This window comes from Nannospalax galili, unplaced genomic scaffold (genome assembly GCF_000622305.1).
Source record: "Nannospalax galili isolate Female #2095 unplaced genomic scaffold, S.galili_v1.0 scaffold762, whole genome shotgun sequence".
NCBI classification, from domain to species: domain Eukaryota; kingdom Metazoa; phylum Chordata; class Mammalia; order Rodentia; family Spalacidae; genus Nannospalax; species Nannospalax galili.
In genome coordinates this window covers 822,130-840,541 of record NW_008350126.1, presented here as the reverse complement: position 1 = coordinate 840,541, position 18,412 = coordinate 822,130, and the positions used below count along the sequence as shown (strand labels likewise).

Genomic DNA, 18,412 nt, shown 5'->3' with positions numbered 1-18,412 from the left:
CTCTGCCTCCCAAGTGCTGGGATTAAAGGTGTGCACCACCACACCTGACAAGGCATTTGATTTTTATCCCATAGCTCAAGTACAACTGTTGATGGTTCAAAATGGAGTGACATGATGATGTATGAGAGAGAGAGAGAGAGAGAGAGAGAGAGAGAGAGAGAGAGAGAGAGAATGAGAATGAGAATGAATCTGTTGCTGGGAATTAAACCCAAAACCTTGTGCATACTAGGCATAGTCTACTACTCAACTACACCCTAGCCTGATGTTGTTGCAGTTTTGCAGTTGACTCTAGGAGAGGAGTTAAATTCAGACCTTCGGAGAAACTTTTCAGTTATGTATGTTCAAGTCAGCTAGCTCTTGAGTGTCATCAAAGGCAGTGATGCTGTTTGGCTGTTTTCCAGGATCTTAGGCATTTTGTTTTGTCAAACAGTTCCTATTCTAGGATTAGGTACATACTAACTCTTTACTTGACCCACTGAGAACATTCTGTCTTTCATTGACATATTCTGTCAGTTCATTGACATGGTGACCACCAAATCTATTAGGAGAAATAGCATGAAAGTAAGAGAGACTATTTTGGGGGAAGTAGGGTACCAACAAGTATTTTTTTTTCACAATGAAGCACTTCGTATGCTAATTAAAAAATAATTTCTAAAAGAGAAAAATAGATACCGGCTATGGTAAGAACAATAGCATTACCAGGATCATAATATCCCAATGGCAGTGGTACTCAACCAGGTAAGAAGACGCCCAAAGACTACAATAATATTCTAGGCTCATGACACAAGAGTTGATGATAATACCCCCAACTGGCATCATCACACTCTATGAATTGCCTGATCAATTCACTGATGAATGGGAACAAAGATTGGTGGTTTTCCACTAATGAGTTAAAACTCAGACTTACACTCTTGGTTTTATAGCCCTTATCATTTAAAAAAAAAAAAAACTTTTAAAGTTGATTACGTATTGGATAAAGTTCAGAGCTAGATTTGAATGTCTACCTCTGTTGCTAAACTGTATAATCATTAGGTAAATATCCTAGCCCCTCAAAATTCACTTTTCCATGTGTTTAATGGAGATGGTAATACCATCCTATAGTACTGTGAAAATTTAAGATATATGAAATGACAGGAGTTGGGAAGACATGATAATGGAATGTAAACTTAACCTGGTGGTTATGGCTTTATCCAGACATACACTACACAGCATCCTGCTGTTAGTTAGCTGCACTCTACAGGAGATTATGAGACCCCAAAGTCCAGGCAAGGGTCTCATAAACATCTCATTACAGCTGCACATTCATGCACATGTTGCCTTTTATATCAACATTTTGGTTCTGAATATTCCATGTTTACTCAAATCCCTCCTTCTCCAATTCCTAGAAACACCCCCCACCCCCGTTCCCAAAATTTCATGGTTAAGTGCATAAAATTAACATAAGATATCCCTCCTGTCCATAAAAATTCAACTCCCCAGCTGAGTTGCCTACTTTGCTCTCCCTTTTAGGAGTATGCTTTCACTTTTGCTTCAATAACACTGTCCCTATTTTATGTGCCCATCCTTGAGTTCCTTCTCTGATGAGATCAAGAGTTTTGGGGACTCCTGAATCCAGTGACAAACAACATGTTCTTAGAATATAGGCTCTTTGGGCCATGTTTACCCCCCTAAATCGTCACTCCTTGTCCACTTCTGTTTATGACTTAACATCCTCAGACTAAGAGATTAAAAAAAAAGGAGGGGGCGCTGGAGAGATGGCTCAGTGGTTAAGAACACTGGATGTTCTTGCAGAAGACCCGGGTTCGAATCCCAGCACCCACATGGCAGCGAACAACTGTTCATAACTCCAGTTCCAGGGGTTCTGACAGCCCCTTCTGACTTCCGCGGGCATTGCACAACACTGGTGCACTTACCTACATGCAGGCAATACATGAATACACAAAAAATAAATAAAAATTTTTAAAAAACCATTTGGAATGTATTACCTTAGCAGACCACCAGCTTCCATCAACCAAAAACTTGAATGTCATAGAATAGCACCTATGGACTATAACTGAGATTTTTCTTCTGCTATGAATGTTTACTTAATGTTTCTACCAGTGTATTTGAGAAGTGTTAACAATTTATGACTTTGTTTTGTTACTGTATGATCTTTGTAAAACTGCTTCCATGCTGGAACATGGAATTTGGGGTAGTCTGATTCTGTGTTCCTAGGCCATGGTCACTCTTATCTGGCTCCAGAATAAACTATTTCTTATCCCCTTTAAAAATTAAAATAGCATATCAGATTCAATATGTATTCCCCATATATACTTTGGATGTGGACCCATCCACTAGAATGTGTGATTTATTATTTTGATGAAAATATTAAAATAATGAACTTTGTAAAGGAAAAAAAAAAGAATATAGGTTCTTTTACATTAGCTTGTCTTCCTGATTTTCTTCTGTTGGAGATTATCCTGGGAATTTGCTTTTCCAAAACCAAGGTTGTTTTCTGTTTATAAAGGATGGAATAGTCTCTACTACTCCCATCTTCCTTGAATCAAAAAATTTTCCCATTGCATTCCCACTTATACACATCTGGCATTTGGGTAATGCAAAAATGTATGGAAGTGTCCAGGCACAGTGGTGCAGTCCTTTAATCCCAGGACTAAGAGGCAGAGGCTTAGATAATGCTTAGGTAACAGAAGATATATAGGAGACTGTAATTGTAGCTCAGGGGTAGAACATTTGCCCCATATATGCAAAACCTTGGGTTCAATCCCTAGCACTGTAAAATTCATTCTTCTAAAATAAGGTTGACACACCTTCTCTGACTCTTCCTCCAATCTTTAACAGGACTTCATTGACTTAACTAAAGAAACAAGAACGAGGACAAAAGACCACAACGGACTCTGTGTGATTGACCTGACGAGAAGTGAGGAAGAAAATCGACCTGTTGCCACTCTTGATTTGACTTTAGAACCTGTCACTTCCTCCCAGAAGGAACCAAACAATCTTCAGACATGTACCAGCTTTTCAGGCAAAGAGATGATGGAAGCCCACATAGACAGAAGTTCTCGGCCGACACAGAGAATCATTAACAGTGATCCTGTAGATTTAGATTTGTTGGAAGAAACCATGTTTGAAGGTCGTCAACTTACATCTATCAGTCAGGACTCTGTATACCCACCAGAGCCAAACTGTAGCTCAACCACATACAAAGGTGACCTCAGCTTCTTGGCAAGTCTACAGCTCTCATCAGATGTTAGTTCCTTCTCTCCAACAAGCAATAATGGTAGCAGCAGCAATCAGAGGACACCTTTTCCATGCTCCCGACAAGATGTGCCTTGCCAACCACAAGGCTTGCCATGCCCTCTACAAGCTTTACCATACCCACTAAGAGTTTCACCATGTCCACCACGAGCCTCCTCATGCCCACCACGAGCCTTGTCATGCCCATCACAAACTGTGCAGTGCCAAATCCAAGCTTTGCCTCATCCACCTCAAGAAGTGCCATGCTGTCCTCAAGATGTGCCATACCCGCAACAGGATATGCCAAGCACACCTCAAGACTTACTGTGGCATCCTCATCATCCACTGAATCCACCCCAAGACCCTCTGGGTATACCTCAAAATGTACCAGGCCAACCTCAGACCATATCACAGCCACAAGATGTGGTACACCTGCAAGATGTGCCACAGTCACTGAGAGATGTACCACCATCACTGGGAGATGTGCCACCATCACTGGGAGATGTGCCACCATCACTGGGAGATGTGCCACTGTCCCTGAGAGATGTGCCACTGTCACTGGGAGATGTGCTGCAGTCTCCAGAAGATGTGCCACAGTTACTAGGTGTGATGCAGTCATCAGGCAATGTGACACAGTCACCAGGAGATATGATGCAATCACCAAGAGGTATGACACAGTCAGCAGATGTGCTGCAGCCACCAAGAGTTGTGCTGCGGTCACCAGACATACTTCGGTCATCAGGAGGTATGATGCAGTCACCAGGAGATATGCCACAGACACCTGGCAATGCATTGCAGTCACCAGGCAATATGTCACAGTCCCTGGGAGGTTTGCCGCACTTACCAGATGTGCCACACTCACCACAAAGCTTGTTGCCCTTAACAGGAGACAGACCCATGTCTCCCCTGGATGAAGTACAGAATTGTGACACTCCTATGGATACCTTGGCTCCATCCTCTCCAAGTTGCCCCCCTAGCCCACAGTCTCCACAGTCTGAAATTTCCTTAGAGAAAGTTCCCTGGCTTTCTGTCACAGAAACCCCAGCCAGAAAAGAAAAGACACTGCCAGAACATGGCAACCTAGGGTCTGCCCAGCTACAAGCACAAATACCACAAGTGGGAGTATACAACAGACCTTGCCTGCATAGACTGAAATACTTCTTACGACCTCCAGTACATCATCTCTTCTTCCAGACACTAATACCGGATAAAGACACACGAGAGGTAGGCTTACATACTTCCTTTGGAAATTATGTGTCCTTTCCATATGCCCTGAATAAAGTTACTATAAACAAGTCCATGCATTAGAGAACAGACCAAATACAAATGAAAATTTTAACATCAATTGTGGAGAGACCCAGATATGGTGTCAAATTGCAACCCCACACTTAAAAACTAGCTCTGAACAGGCCACTTTCCTTTGTGAGCCTTGGCCTGCTTACCTGTAAAATGAAAGTAAAAATCGTACCTCACAGGGCCACTAAGTGAGATTCTGCATGGAAAGTGCATGTTGGTATCTGATTATCATAGGCCTTCATCAAAATCTTGCCTTCCATTCATCCTTTCTCTTCCTGATGACCATATAGCTCCCATATCACAGAGAATAATACTCTTGTCACTTCAGTACCTCCAAAACTTTTACTCAGAATTTGGGAGTAGAAATTCAATTTTAAGGGACTGGAGAGATAGCCCAGTGGTTAAGAGCACTAGCTGCTCTTTCAGAGGACCCAGATTCGATTCCCAGCACCCACATGGCAGCTAGCAACCATTCATAACTCCTTTGGGAATCTGACGCCCAGTTCCAGGGCCCTCTTCTGACCTCCTTTGGCACTGCATGACACAGGTGCACTTATATACAGGCAGTACACTTGTACAGATAAAATTTTTTTCAGTTTTAAAAACTTCAATTTTAAGACTTTAGTGGGAGTACTATTTCCCATTGAACATCATTGACCTATGAGAAATAAAATTACATGTATATGGACAAAAAGTTTGTTACAGTCTCACAATATGAAACCTTTTTTTATTGTTACCCAAAACCTCATCCTCAACCTTAAGTAAATTAATTTAAAGCAGTTGAAAAAGTCAGAAGGTAGACCGGTAAGGTGCTCAGTGGGTAAAGGCACTTGCTGCCAATCCTGAGTTCAATGCCTGGGACCTACATGGTGGAAGGAAAGAACCAATTCCCACAAGTTATTCTCTCACCTCCACATGTATACTGTGGCTAGATAGATAGATAGATAGATAGATAGATAGATAGATAGATACTAAATGAATAAATAAAATGTAAGTTTTAAAAGTCAAAGGCATGCACCTTTAATCCCAGCATTCTGGAGGCAGAGGCATGTAGATCTCTGAGTATGAGGCTAGCCTGGTCTACAGAGGGAGTTCCAGGCCAGCCAGGGCTGTGTGGTAAGACCCTGTCTCAAAACAACAGAAAAAAGAATATCTGACCACTAGCTCAGATTCTTTTTTTCCTGTGGGTTAGCCTCAGGTTGGTGAAGAGTCTATCCATTACCAAATCTACTCTTAGATGACTTGAGAGTTTATTATAAGTTTCCATATTTAAAGCTATGATGCTTTGGTAGAGGTACTGCACCAGTGAGGAAGCTGTCCCCCATCTATGTCTATGAGCACATAGCTCAGACTATAAATTGACAGTTCAGCTAAATAAAGTGGATTTAGCCTGGGTGTGGTGGCAAATACCTTTAATCCCCACACTTTGGAGGCAGAGTCAGGCCAATCTCTGTGAGAATGAGACTAGCCTGGTCAACATAGTTCCTGGCCCAATTTATATAGTGGATTTTTCTTCATCTTTCCTTCTTTACCTTATTAAAGAATCCAAGCCATTTTAGAATATATCTGTAAATCAAATATGTCTCTTCTGATTTATTTTAGGCTTTCAGTAAATACTTCTTCACTAGGTCATTTTCCTCCAGAACTTCTTCATCTTGGTCTCCACTGTTGCTGCTTTTCAGCCGTTGGCCTAATTCTTCTGAATTCCTATCTGTTTAGCTTCCTAAAGAGTTATAACTCTAGGGCTGGAGAGGTGGCTCAGTGGTTAAGAGCACTAGTTGTTCTTGCAGAAAACTTGGGTTCAAATCCCAACACCCACATAGGGTCTAACAACCATCCATAACTCCAGTTCCAGGGGATCTGACATCCTCTTCTGTCTTCAGTGGGCACCGTACAACACAGGTACACTTATATACATGCAGATGTAACACTCATACACATAAAAATAAATTTTAAAAATGTTTTTTAAAAGTTATAACTCAAATATCATAGAGTTGTTTGTCTAAAAAGTAAACACATGTAATCACTTTTCAGAGCCTGTCGTAGAGCTTTTTACATACGTGTTTGGGGGCTGGGGATGTAGCTTAGTGGTAGAACATTTGCCTGGCATGTTCAGGGCTCTAGGTTCAATATCCAACACCACAAATAAAATAAGTGTTCCTTTAGATATACAAGTATCAAAACAATTTGTATTTCTGTTTATAGATGTCCTTGTTTGTAGGCAAAAAGTGAATACAGGTTTACAGCTGTGAAGTCACCAAAGCAAGATTTGTGCTCTTGCCTTGTCTTACTCTTAATTCTCATTTATTACATTACATAATAATGATAGGTAAAAATGTTGGAGAGAGTGTGCGGTGGAGAGCATGAGCAGATGGATGAGGCACCGAGGCACAGATGAAATTCTCAGCGGGATACAGCTTTATTTCGCACGGGGCACCTTTCCCTTGGGGAAGGGAAAGATGTCAGCCCATGGGTTGTGAGCTGGGACTTTATATATGGGGGCCTTAGGGTGTGGAAGGGGGGAATGTTTGGGGAGAAATCAGGGAGGGGGAAGCAGGAAAAGCAGGTAGGATTAGGGTCTGGAAGTGTTTACTTTTTCCCTCTTAAGATAAGAGAAAAACAGCTTTTAAAATCTCTGGTTATCAGGTAGAATCTGCTTATCCTATCTTTGGAGGTCAGAGGAAAGGCAGGCTGCTTCTCAGCAGAGTTTGTTTCTCTTGACTTCAAAGGTCAAGGTGCTTATCAGCTAAGTTCCCTTTTTCGGGCTCCAAAGTCTGTAGGTCCTTGTTGGGGAGGGGAGAAGCTGCTGCTGTTTGGAACCCTAACAAATAAATATCTCATCAATGAGTTCAGGGGAAATCTGCAGATGACTTTAGACATAAGAAAAGCCTGTGGGCCAAATGTAGTAACTCCTTTACTCCCAGCAGTTGGCAGGCAGAGGCAGATGAGTCATTGTGAGTTCGAGGCTAGCCTGGGCCACATAGTGAGACCCTGTCTCAAAAACAAGAGAAGAAAAAATGCCTACTGCTCTTTTCTCCAGAAGATTTTCTAGAAGGAAATTCCAGCCATCATTATCTTATTTATTAACCTGTGCCTTCAGATTTTTGTTGTTGTTAGCTATTTAAAAATTCATGCTGTAGGGCCAGGTGTGGTGGCACACACCTTTAATCCCAGCACTGGGGAGACAGGGGCAGGCAGATCTCTGTGAGTTCAAGGCCAGCCTGGTCTACATAGGGAGTTCCAGGCCAGCTGCACTTGAAACCCTGTCTCAAAAAAAAAAAAAAAAAAAACTAAAAAAAATTTTTTTTAATTAAAAAATAAAAATTCATGCTGTGTGGCTCAGCAGTTAATTACAGTGGCTACTTTTGTAGAGGACTCAGGTTTGATTCCCAGCACCCACGTGGCAGCCAGCAACCATCCATAACTTCAGTTCCAGGGGATCTAGTGCCCTCTTCTGACCTTTGCAGGCATTGCACAACACAGGTACAGTTACCAGCCTACATGCAAGCAATACACTTATACACATAAAACAAAAGTAGTAAGTATTTTTTAAAAAATTCATGCTGTACTGTGACTGGAAGAGATGACTTTGTGGTTAAGAGCACTGGCTGCTCTTGCAGAGGACCTGAGTTTGATTCCCAGCACCCATTTGGCCGCTAACCAACTTTCTTAATTCCAGTTCCAGGGCATCCAGTGCCCTCTTTTGGCTTCTGTGGACATTACGCATATGGGTGCACTTAAAAATATAGGCAAAACACTCATACACACAAAATAAATAAATAAGTGTACTTTAAAAGTAATGCTGTGTAATAGTAAGATAGTTCAGTAGATAAAGACACCACTCAAGTCTGGCAACCTGAGTTCAATTCCCAGAACTCACATAAAAGGGGAAGGAGAGGACCCAAGTCCACAAAATTGCCCTCTGACCTCCACATACACACAGTAATACATTTAAAAAATTAAAAACCACCTTCCCCAATATTAAGGGAACATCTCAGAAGAGGAGGCAGAAAGAATGTAAGAGCTGGAAGATGGGAAGGAGTACTCTGAAATGCTGTCTTCTGGACATGACATGGCCCTTCAACATATGAATTCACAGTAAGCTGTGGTTACTTTCACAAAATCTGCACAAGATCATGCCAGTTAAAAATTTCAATATGGATGGGGATGGCACTACTGAGGGCCACCTCCAGCAGAGGATGGCTACTGGGAGAGAATCATTTTTCTTTGTGAGGTGGCCACTGATAGGTTGTTCATGCCCCAGTGAATACCCCACACCCATGCACATATGGGCAGCACTAACTGAATTTAGTGGGTTAAAAGAAATAACTAAAAATAAATATGAGCACTTGTTTTCTCATTTAAAAATAGTACTTGTGAGACTGGAGAGATGGCTCAGTGGTTGAGCACACTGCTCTTCCAGAGGACCCAGGTTCAATTCCCAGCACCCATTTGGCAGCTAACAACCGTCCTCAATTCCAGTTCCAGGGGATCTGATGCCCTCTTCTGACCTCCTTGAGCATTGCATGGCACAGTTGTACTTACATGTGTTCAGGCAATATACTCATATACATAAAATAAAAATAATAAAACATTTCAGGGCTGGAGAGATGGCTCAGTGGTTAAGAGCACCGGCTGCTCTTTCAGAGGACCTGGGTTTGATTCCCAGCACCCACATGGAGGCTAACAACCATCCATAACTCCAGTTCCAGGGGAACTGATTCTATGGGCATGCATGACACAGGTGCACTTACACAAATGTAGGCAGTACAGTTATACACATAAAATAAAAATAATAAAAATATTTTTAAAACATTTAAAAATAGTTTAGCTGGGCATAGTAGCACAAGCCTTTAGTCCCAGCCCTTGGGAGGCAGAGGTAAGTGGATCTCTGTGAGTTCGAGGCCAGCTGGGGCTACAGGGAGACCCTATCTCAAAAAGACAAAAACAAAAGTAGTTATAAAATATTTTTAAATATTTTTAAAATCATTATGATGCTATCAGTGTTTATTATTGATTACTTATTATCTATTTTTATTTCCTTGCCAGTTGCCATTTTATGTGATCAATTTGATTTTTTTTAATAACTGGGAATTTTTAATATATATTTATGTTGGTTTTGCTCTTTATAAAAAGTAAGGGTTGGGGGCTGGAGAGATGGCTCAGCAGTTAAGAACACTGCTTTTGCAGAGGACCCCAGTTCAATTCCCAGCACCCAAATGGCAGCTAACAACTGTCCATAACTCCAGTCCCAGGGATCTGACAGTCTCTTCTGTCCTCCACGGGCATTGCATGACGTGGGTGCACTTACCTACATGCAGGCAATACATTCATACACATAAAATAAAAATAATAAAAAAAAATTTTTAAGTAAGGGTTGGGCTAGAGAGATGGCTCAGCAGTTAAAAGCACTGACTACTCTTGCAGAGGACCAGGGTTCTATTCCTAGCACCCACACAGCATCTAACAACTGTTCGTAACTCCAGTTCCAGGAGTTCTGATGACCTCTTCTGATATCCGCAAGCATTGCACAACACGGGTGCACTTAAACATATGCAGGAAATACACTCATACACAGAAAATAAAATTAATAAGTAAAATATTTAATAATAATAATAATAAATAAAAAGTAAAGGTTAAAAGCCAGGCATGGTGATGCATGCCTGTAATCCTAGTACTTGGGAACTGGAGGCAGGAAAATCAAGAGTTCAAGGCCAGTTTTTACTATACACATGGTGAATCCAGACCAGCCTAGGCTACATAATACCCTGTCAAAAAGAAAGGAGGGAGGGAGGGAGGGAGGGAGGCAAGGAGGCAGGGATGGATGGAGGGAGGGAGGGAGGAAGAGAAGAAGGAAGGCAAGAAGGCAGGAAAGCAGGGAAGGAGGGAAAATGGGATTCATTCTAACAACACAGCACAGCATTAAGTCTTCTTTCTGTATTTCAGTATGTGATATGCCTTTATAACTACACCTAAATCTCTTAGGCCAGTAATCCTAGCACTTGGAAAGGTAGAGGCAGGAGGATCAGGAATCCAAAGCCACTCTCAGGCTGGCTGTTGGCTCTATAGTATTTTCCTTTCTGTATTATATTTTAACATAGAGGAAATCATGTTGTATGTAGAATTTAAAATTCTTATCTTTTAACATCCCTTTGTCATTAATAGTTTTTTAAATGTAGCTTTCTTGTCTCTAATTATAACATATTTCAAATCTGTGCTCACTTTGGCAGTACATGTACTAAAATTGGAACTATACAGAGATTAGCATGGCCCCTGTGTAAGGATGACCCTCAAATTTGTGAAATATTACATTTTACTAAAACCATTTATTGGCTTCTATTTTTATGTATATGAGTGTATTGCCTGCTTGTATTTAAGTGCACCCGAGTTGCAAAATGCCTATGGAGATCAGAAGAAGGCATCAGATCCCCTGAAACTGGAGTTAATGGACGATTGTTAGCTGTCATGTAGGTGCTGGGAACCGAACCCAGGTCCTCTGCAAGAACAGCTATCAGTCTTAACCACTGAACCATATCTCTAGCCCCTATATTCCATATTTTTTAATAATAAAAACAAATAAATTTAAAATTGGGAATACATAGAAATTTTGCTGTCTTAAACCTCTTGCTTCTAGGTAGTGTAGAATACATCCTAATTCTATCTTTTTATTTCCACAGAGCAAGGGTCAAAAATTAGAACCCATCCCTCATCGAAGACTAAGAATGGTTACAAACACCATTGAAGAAAACTTTCCTTTGGGAACACTGCAGTTTTTGATGGACTTTGTTTCACCCCAGCATTACCCACCCAGAGAAATTGTGGCTCACATCATCCAGAAGATCCTGCTCAGTGGCTCTGAGACTGTGGTTGTCCTTAAGGAGGCATACATGCTTCTGATGAAAATTCAACAGTACGGACCACAACTGTTGACCAAGTCTTCTAGAGAACCTGGACGCAGGGCACAACTTTCCCTTTTCTAAGTTTTATTCAGCTGACTATTAGGAAGGGTTTCTGAATAGTGTTTATTGCAAGTGGCAGGAAACCCAAACAAAACTGGCTTCAGCTGCTGGTAAAAGAATTTAATGACTTATGTTACTAGAAACCTAGACATAAGAAACGAATTGAGAAGCCAGATATGGTGGCACACACCTTTAACCCCTGCACTCAGGAGGGGTTTGTGAGTTTGAACTTTGTGAGTTCAAGGCCAGCCTGGTCTACAAAGCAAGTTCCAGGCCAGCTGGGGCTACAACAAGACCCTATCTCAAAAAGACTAAAAATTTTAAAAATGTGATTTGATCCTATGTTCATAAATGGTTACCAGGATCCATTTTTCAGCTCTGATTTGGTTTTTCTTCAGCTTTATACTTTTATGATATCCTGAGTTAGAAAATCTACTTCAATGATAATGGTAATGATACTCATACATACTCTTGTATAAACAAGAGTTCTGAAATTGAATCTTATAAGATATAATGAGATATGAGCCCATTTTGAAGATAACTGCAGTGAATTGAAGGGTAGACTATTGTAATTAGCTCAACAAATCATATGTTTCATAGAATAGTAGATGAAGCTAGTTGACTAAGCACTACCCTCAGACTGACAGAGTATGTATGGTACTGGAGGGTGGACCAGAGTACTCAAGACAAGAAAAGACTTTTTCTCCTATCATCTTCCAGATCCTATTCCTTCTTGCACTAAATTCTCCAGAATTCTAATTGATGTCATTTGACTTTCAGGCTGCATCCAGCCAACGCCAAGACCGTGGAGTGGGACTGGAAACTGCTCACCTATGTCATGGAGGAAGAGGTAACATAAAAATTATGAAGTGATATCTTTTGCAGGGGAAGTTTAAACTACAAAGAAAAGTAGCAAAAAAAATTGTTAGTAAAGTCTATGCCATTATTCCTTGCAGATGGTACCACCCTACCAAACAAATGCTATTAAAATGGTACGTGCTGTGTCCCAACTCAGATCTCAAATATTAACATATTCATTTCTCTTCTTCCTCTCTTCTCCTTTTCTTTCTTTTTTCATCTTTTTTTGGTGTGTGTGTGTGTGTGTGTGTGTGTGTGTGTGTGTGTGTATGCATGCTAAAACCTGGAAATGAATTTCCTTTCCTTCTTGATATTCTATTAAAAATATTAATAAAAGGCAGTAGGAGAGATGGCTTAGCTGCTAAGAGCACTGGCTGCCCTTGCAGAGGACCTACGTATGGTTCCAAGCACCCACATGGTGGCTAACAACTGTCCATAGCTCTAGTTCCAGGGGATCTGACATCCTCTTCTGACTCCCATGGGCATTACACACATGGTGCACTTAGATAAATGCATATAAAACATACATACACATAAAATAAAAAAATAATAAAATTAGTATTTCTTTTTGAAGTATAGTGATGTAGCTCAGTAGTAGAGTACTTGCCTAGCATGTATGAGGATCTGAATTCAATCCCCGGTACTACAACTAAATATTAAAATGCTAGTAAATAAATGGAAAAAGTTATAAATCCATATATATGAAAATAAACAGAAGGATAATAGATATGAATAAAGATTTAGGAGATCTAAGGAAAGCAGAAAAGTGATGAATAATGAAACCTGACAGAGAAAGCCATGGGTTACAAATACATATAGAAGAGGCCATAGTTAAGGAGCAAGGAAATCTTCCCATTAGTGCATCAAAGAGGTTTTCAACTCAGAAATGCAATATATATGTGCTAAAAAGGAAGGGTCCAGGGCCGAGCGTGGTGGTGCATGCCTTTAATCCCAGCAGAGAGGAGAGGCAGAGGCAGAGGCAGGTGGATCTCTGTGAGTTTGAGGACAGCCTGGTCTACATAATGAGTTCCAGGCCAGCTGGGGCTACAGGGAGACCCTGTCTCAAAAAGACCACTAGATGATAGATAGATGATAGATAGATAGATGGTAGAGATGATTGATGATAGATAGATAGATGATAGATAGATAGATAGATAGATAGATAGATAGATAGATAGATAGATAGATAGATAGATAGATAGATAGATAGATAGATAGATAGATAGATAGATAGATAGATAGATAGATAGATAGATAGATAGATAGATAGATAGATAGATAGATAGATAGATGATTGATAGATAGATAGATAGATAGATAGATAGATAGATAGATGATAGTCAGATAGATAGATTAGATTAGGTTAGATTAGATTAGATTTGATAGATTTGATAGATTAGATAGATAGATAGATAGATAGATAGATAGATAGATAGATAGATAGATGATGATAGATGATAGATAGATAGATAGATAGACAGACAGACAGATAGATTGATAGAGATAGATAGATAGATAGATAGATAGAAGATAGATAGATGATAGATTAGATTGATGATAGATAGATAGTAGATAGATGGTCATAGATAGATAGATAGACAGATAGATAGATAGATAGATAGATAGATAGATAGATAGATAGATAGATAGATAGATAAATAGATAAAAATAGTCTAGTGTGGGCTGTAAATGGTATCTGTTGAAAGTCTTTACATAGAACAGTCAACTACTACATTAAAGATTGGCATGGATAACTGTATACCAAAAAATTTAGTAATAGAAGAAATGGATAAATTCCTAGACATGTACACCTTTACCAAGAATGAACCATGAAAAAATATAAAAACACCACCTCCTGTGGTTGGATATGAAGACTTTGTCCCCAGCTTGTGGACTTAGTCACTAAAAGGTAATCACGATTGGATCAGGAAGGCTCTTAGTCCATTCATGGTTCATAGTTGATGGCATATACGAGGTGGGGCCTGGTTGGAGGAAGAAGGATACTAAGGCATTCTGTGTTGTTCCTTTGAAGAATGGATCTTGTCCTGTGATCCCTGTAAGTCTCTGTTTCCTGGACACCATGAGATAACTCTCTTCCTTGTCTTTTGGCCATGGTATTTCTGCCCTGTCAAGGACCTAAAAGCCATGAAGTAAGCCAAATTTGGACCAAAACTCTTGAAATGGAATCAGAATAAATCTCCTTTAAATTGTTCTGTCAGGTATTTGTCACACTAATAAAAAATCTAACACACCGCCCATCAGATTGGCCTTTTATTTTTCCTTCTGGTACTGGGAATTCAGCCTAAGCCTCATTTACAGTAATTAAGCACTCTACCACTCACTTACATCCCCCAGCTATAAAATTGGTCTCTGTTTAAAAGATAAACAAAAAAATTAATAGAAAATAAGTGTTGTCAAGGATATGGTGAAATTGAAATCCTGTATGCTCTTGGAGGTACAGCTGCTTAAATAACAGTTTTGCAGTGCCTTTAAAAATGTCTTTAAAAATTAAAGTTAAAAATTAAAATTTAAAAATTAAATGCCTTTAAAAATGAATTAGCCAGGAGTGGTGGCACATGCCTTTAATCCCAGCACTTGGGAGGCTGAGGCAGGCGGATCTCTGTGAGTTCAAGGCCAGCCTGGTCTACATAGTGAGTTCCAGGACAGCTGGGGCTACAGGGAGATCCTGTCTCAAAAAAACCAAAAAAAAATTAACGAATTTGGGGAGCCAGGTGTGGTGGTACACACCTTTAGTCCCAGCATTCAGGAGGCAGAGGCAGACAGATCTCTTGAGTTCAAGGCCAGCCTGGTCTACATAGTGAGTTCCATGCCAGCCGGGTCTACAGGGAGATCTTGTCTCAAAAAAAAAAACAAAAACAAAAACAAAAACAAAAATTAAATAAATATAAAATAAAGTTTAAAAATTCTAATTAGATCTTTTTAATAAGCAAATTATCTTTTGTTAAAGATGTATTTACTTTTAAAATTTATACAGGGCTGGAGAGATGGATCAGCGATTAGGAGCACTGGCTGCTCTTACAGAAGACCTGGGTTCAATCCCTAGTACCCATATGGCAGTTAACAACCGTCCATAACTCCAGTCCAGGGGATCAGATTTCTTCTTCTGTCCTCTGCAAGCACTGCACAACATGGGTGTACTTAACATGCATGCAGGAAATACACTCATATACATAAAATAAAATAATAAATATTTTTAAAATGTATCTGTGTGTGTGTGTGTGTGTGTGTGTGTGTGTGTGTGTGTATGCCTGTGTAAGATTATGCCTCCTGTGGAGGCAAAGGGCATCAGATCCCCTGGAACTGGAGTTACAGGCAGTTGAAAGCCGCCTAATGTGGGTGCTTCGAATTGAACCCAGATCCTCTGCAAGAGCAGTACTTGTTCTCAACCACTGATCCATCTCTCCAGCCCCTAAGCAGCTTATCTTTAATCCCTAGAAGCAACAACAAAACATAGCAACAACATCCCATAGATCTGGGATCTTAGTGAATGTGATCATTTTAGCAGTTCCTCTATTTTTCTGTTAGAATGTGACTTAGAATACCTACTCTCTTCCACAAATCTCTTTTAGGTACGGACAGACTTGCTGATTGATTACATTTTAATCTCTTAGTTATGACAGCCCAATGCTTACTGTCATTCGGGAGACTGAGAAGACTCACTTCTTATTCCTTCTTCCACAGGGACGAACTCTGCCTGGGCGGGTCCTTTTTCTGCGCTATGTAGTACAGACCCTGGAAGATGACTTCCAGCAGATCTTGAGGAGACAGCGGCAGCACCTACAGCAGTCCATTGCAAACACTGTTCTGTCCTGTGACAAGCAGCCCCACAATGTCAGGTAATCAGCTACCAGAGCTCTGGCATAACAAGAGAGGGACTGTAGTGTGCAACTAAGAAGGCCAGTGTGTTCATCAGTTTCTTAGCACTGTGACCAACTGAGTGAGAAAGACAGATTAAGGAAAGGATTATTTTAGCTCACTGTTTCAGAGGTTTCAGCCTATTATGGCAGGAGCAGAGCTATTCAACTCTTGGCAGCTAGGAAACAAAATAGAACAGTAAAAGGAAGGAGGCCGAAGCAAGATAGAGCCCCAAGGACATATTCCCAGTGATCTACTTTTCCAACTAGAGCCCCTTCCACAGTTCTACTGTCTCTCAATAGTCTCTTCAGATTTTGAATTCATCGTTAGATTAGACCATTCATTAGATCAGCGCTCTCATGATTGTGAGAACTAATTTTCTCTGGCGTGTCCTCACAGTGTGTGCTTTACTACTCTCCTAGGCTGTCCATCTCCCAAGGTGACCATAGGGAATGAGACTTTTCTCCCCACTTAATATGGTAAATAGGATAAATACTAAAACTCTGGAGTATCATAAAAGAAACCGCTCTGCACTAACAACATGGCAGACAGAAGAGATCTTTCCCTCAAGACTGTCATACTTCTACTAGCCTAACTATTTCAGTATTGTCTAAAACAGTTTTGTGTTAATATTCAAAGGAAAACCTTGACATGTATAAAACTTTTCATCATTTTATAAATCTAGATTATGTCTACCCTCCTGATTCATTTTCAGCTCATTTTTTTTCTACTAGTTTCTGAAAAGTAACCTGGTGATAGGTCATACAGCTGAAAACCAGGTTCAGTAGGTAGCAACAAGTGTTTTTGTCTTCCATTTTGGTTAGTTGTTTGTTTGCTGTAGTATCAGCTTATTGTAGATTCAGAGTTGTGAAATGACTGTATACAAAAAAAAAAAATTACGTAATTTTTATAGCATAAGGGGAAAGGTGCTTTCCAGAGTAGGGATCCCAGACTGGAACTTTCCTTGTGGAACTTTATCCTTTGCTTTTTTTCGAAATGATTCTCACTAAAAAATTTTCTAGCATTGCTATTTTTCACAGTAGCATTGAATTTTGGGGTTGGTTTTGTTTTATGTTGTGTTGTGTTGTGTGTTGTTTTGGATTTGTTTTGTTTTGTTTTGTTTGAGACAGGGTCTCCCTATAGGCCAGGTTGCCCTCAATCTTCCAGAGATCTACCTGCCTCCTGAGTGCTGAGATTAAAGGCCTGTACAACTATGCCCAGCTGCATTGAAAATCTTTTAATCTTAGTTATGTTTCCATATGTGCTTACATATTTGTTGAGAATATGTAAGGCCACTATAGGTATTGACTATTACAACTCCTCTACTAAAGAAGGAGGAAATGAACTGGCAAAATAGTTCAGCAGGTAAGTAGCTTGCCATCTGGTTCGATTCCTAGAATCTATATAAAGGTGAAAGGAGAGAACAGACTCCACAAAGTTGTCCTCTGACTTCCAGACATGTGCTATGGCACACATGAACATGCACACACATTTATACACACACAATAATAATAATAAATTGAGGAAGGTTGTTGTTTTTGAGACAGAGCCTAACTATGTGGTTCTGGCTGACCTGGAACTCGCCATGTAGACCAGGCTGACCTCCAATTCACAGCGATCAACCTGCCTCTACCCACCACATCAGGCCAAATAAATAATTTTTTTAAAGGAGGAAGTTTTGTTACTATTTTAGGCATTGATTAGCTTTCCCCTCTTAGTTTGCATGGCTTTTTATGCAGAGTTTAAATGTTAATAATTGTAGGGATAGAAAACCTTAACTTTCAACTTGACTAGATTAAGAAACACCAAGATTATTAGTAAAACATACCTCTGGGTATGTCTGTGAGGAAGTTTCCAAAGACAGATCATGACGGCATTACGTAATGCATGATGCATTACGGAGAGGTAGTAAAAAGTAGGAGGTGGGACCAGTTGGAGGAAGTAGGTCACTGGAATGTATTCTTGGGGCTCTTATCTCACATGTCCTCTTCCTCTATTTCCTTTTTCTTTGCTTCCTGTCTGTCATGATGTGAAATGCTCTGCTCTACCATGCTTCCCTACCACAGTGGACTCATACCTCTGAAACCACAAGCCAAAAATACATCCTTCCTCCTTTTTCAGTTTTTCTCTCTGGTATTGTGGTCACAGTAAAACAAAAGTAACTGGCACAATCAGTATGTAGAGAATCT

The 18,412-nt window shown here is 40.1% G+C and overlaps 1 protein-coding gene and 1 non-coding gene across 4 annotated transcripts in view; both read left to right on the top strand.

Annotated features, from left to right (window-relative positions):
• Simc1 (SUMO interacting motifs containing 1) overlaps positions 1 to 18,412 on the top strand; it is a 70,155-nt gene that overhangs the window by 21,974 nt on the left and 29,769 nt on the right. For 2 of the 3 annotated variants that reach the window (XM_017801731.2, XM_008847331.3), the window contains exons 2-5: positions 2,839 to 4,458; positions 11,208 to 11,440; positions 12,270 to 12,339; positions 16,050 to 16,204. In XM_017801731.2, the coding sequence (XP_017657220.1) occupies positions 2,839 to 4,458; positions 11,208 to 11,440; positions 12,270 to 12,339; positions 16,050 to 16,204 (2,078 nt within the window). The remainder of the gene's footprint in view (positions 1 to 2,838; positions 4,459 to 11,207; positions 11,441 to 12,269; positions 12,340 to 16,049; positions 16,205 to 18,412) is intronic. The other variant, XM_029570527.1, reaches the window with a different exon arrangement.
• On the top strand, positions 10,745 to 10,848 carry LOC115072747. The gene has a single exon (XR_003851767.1). It is a non-coding gene; the product is annotated as a U6 spliceosomal RNA (small nuclear RNA).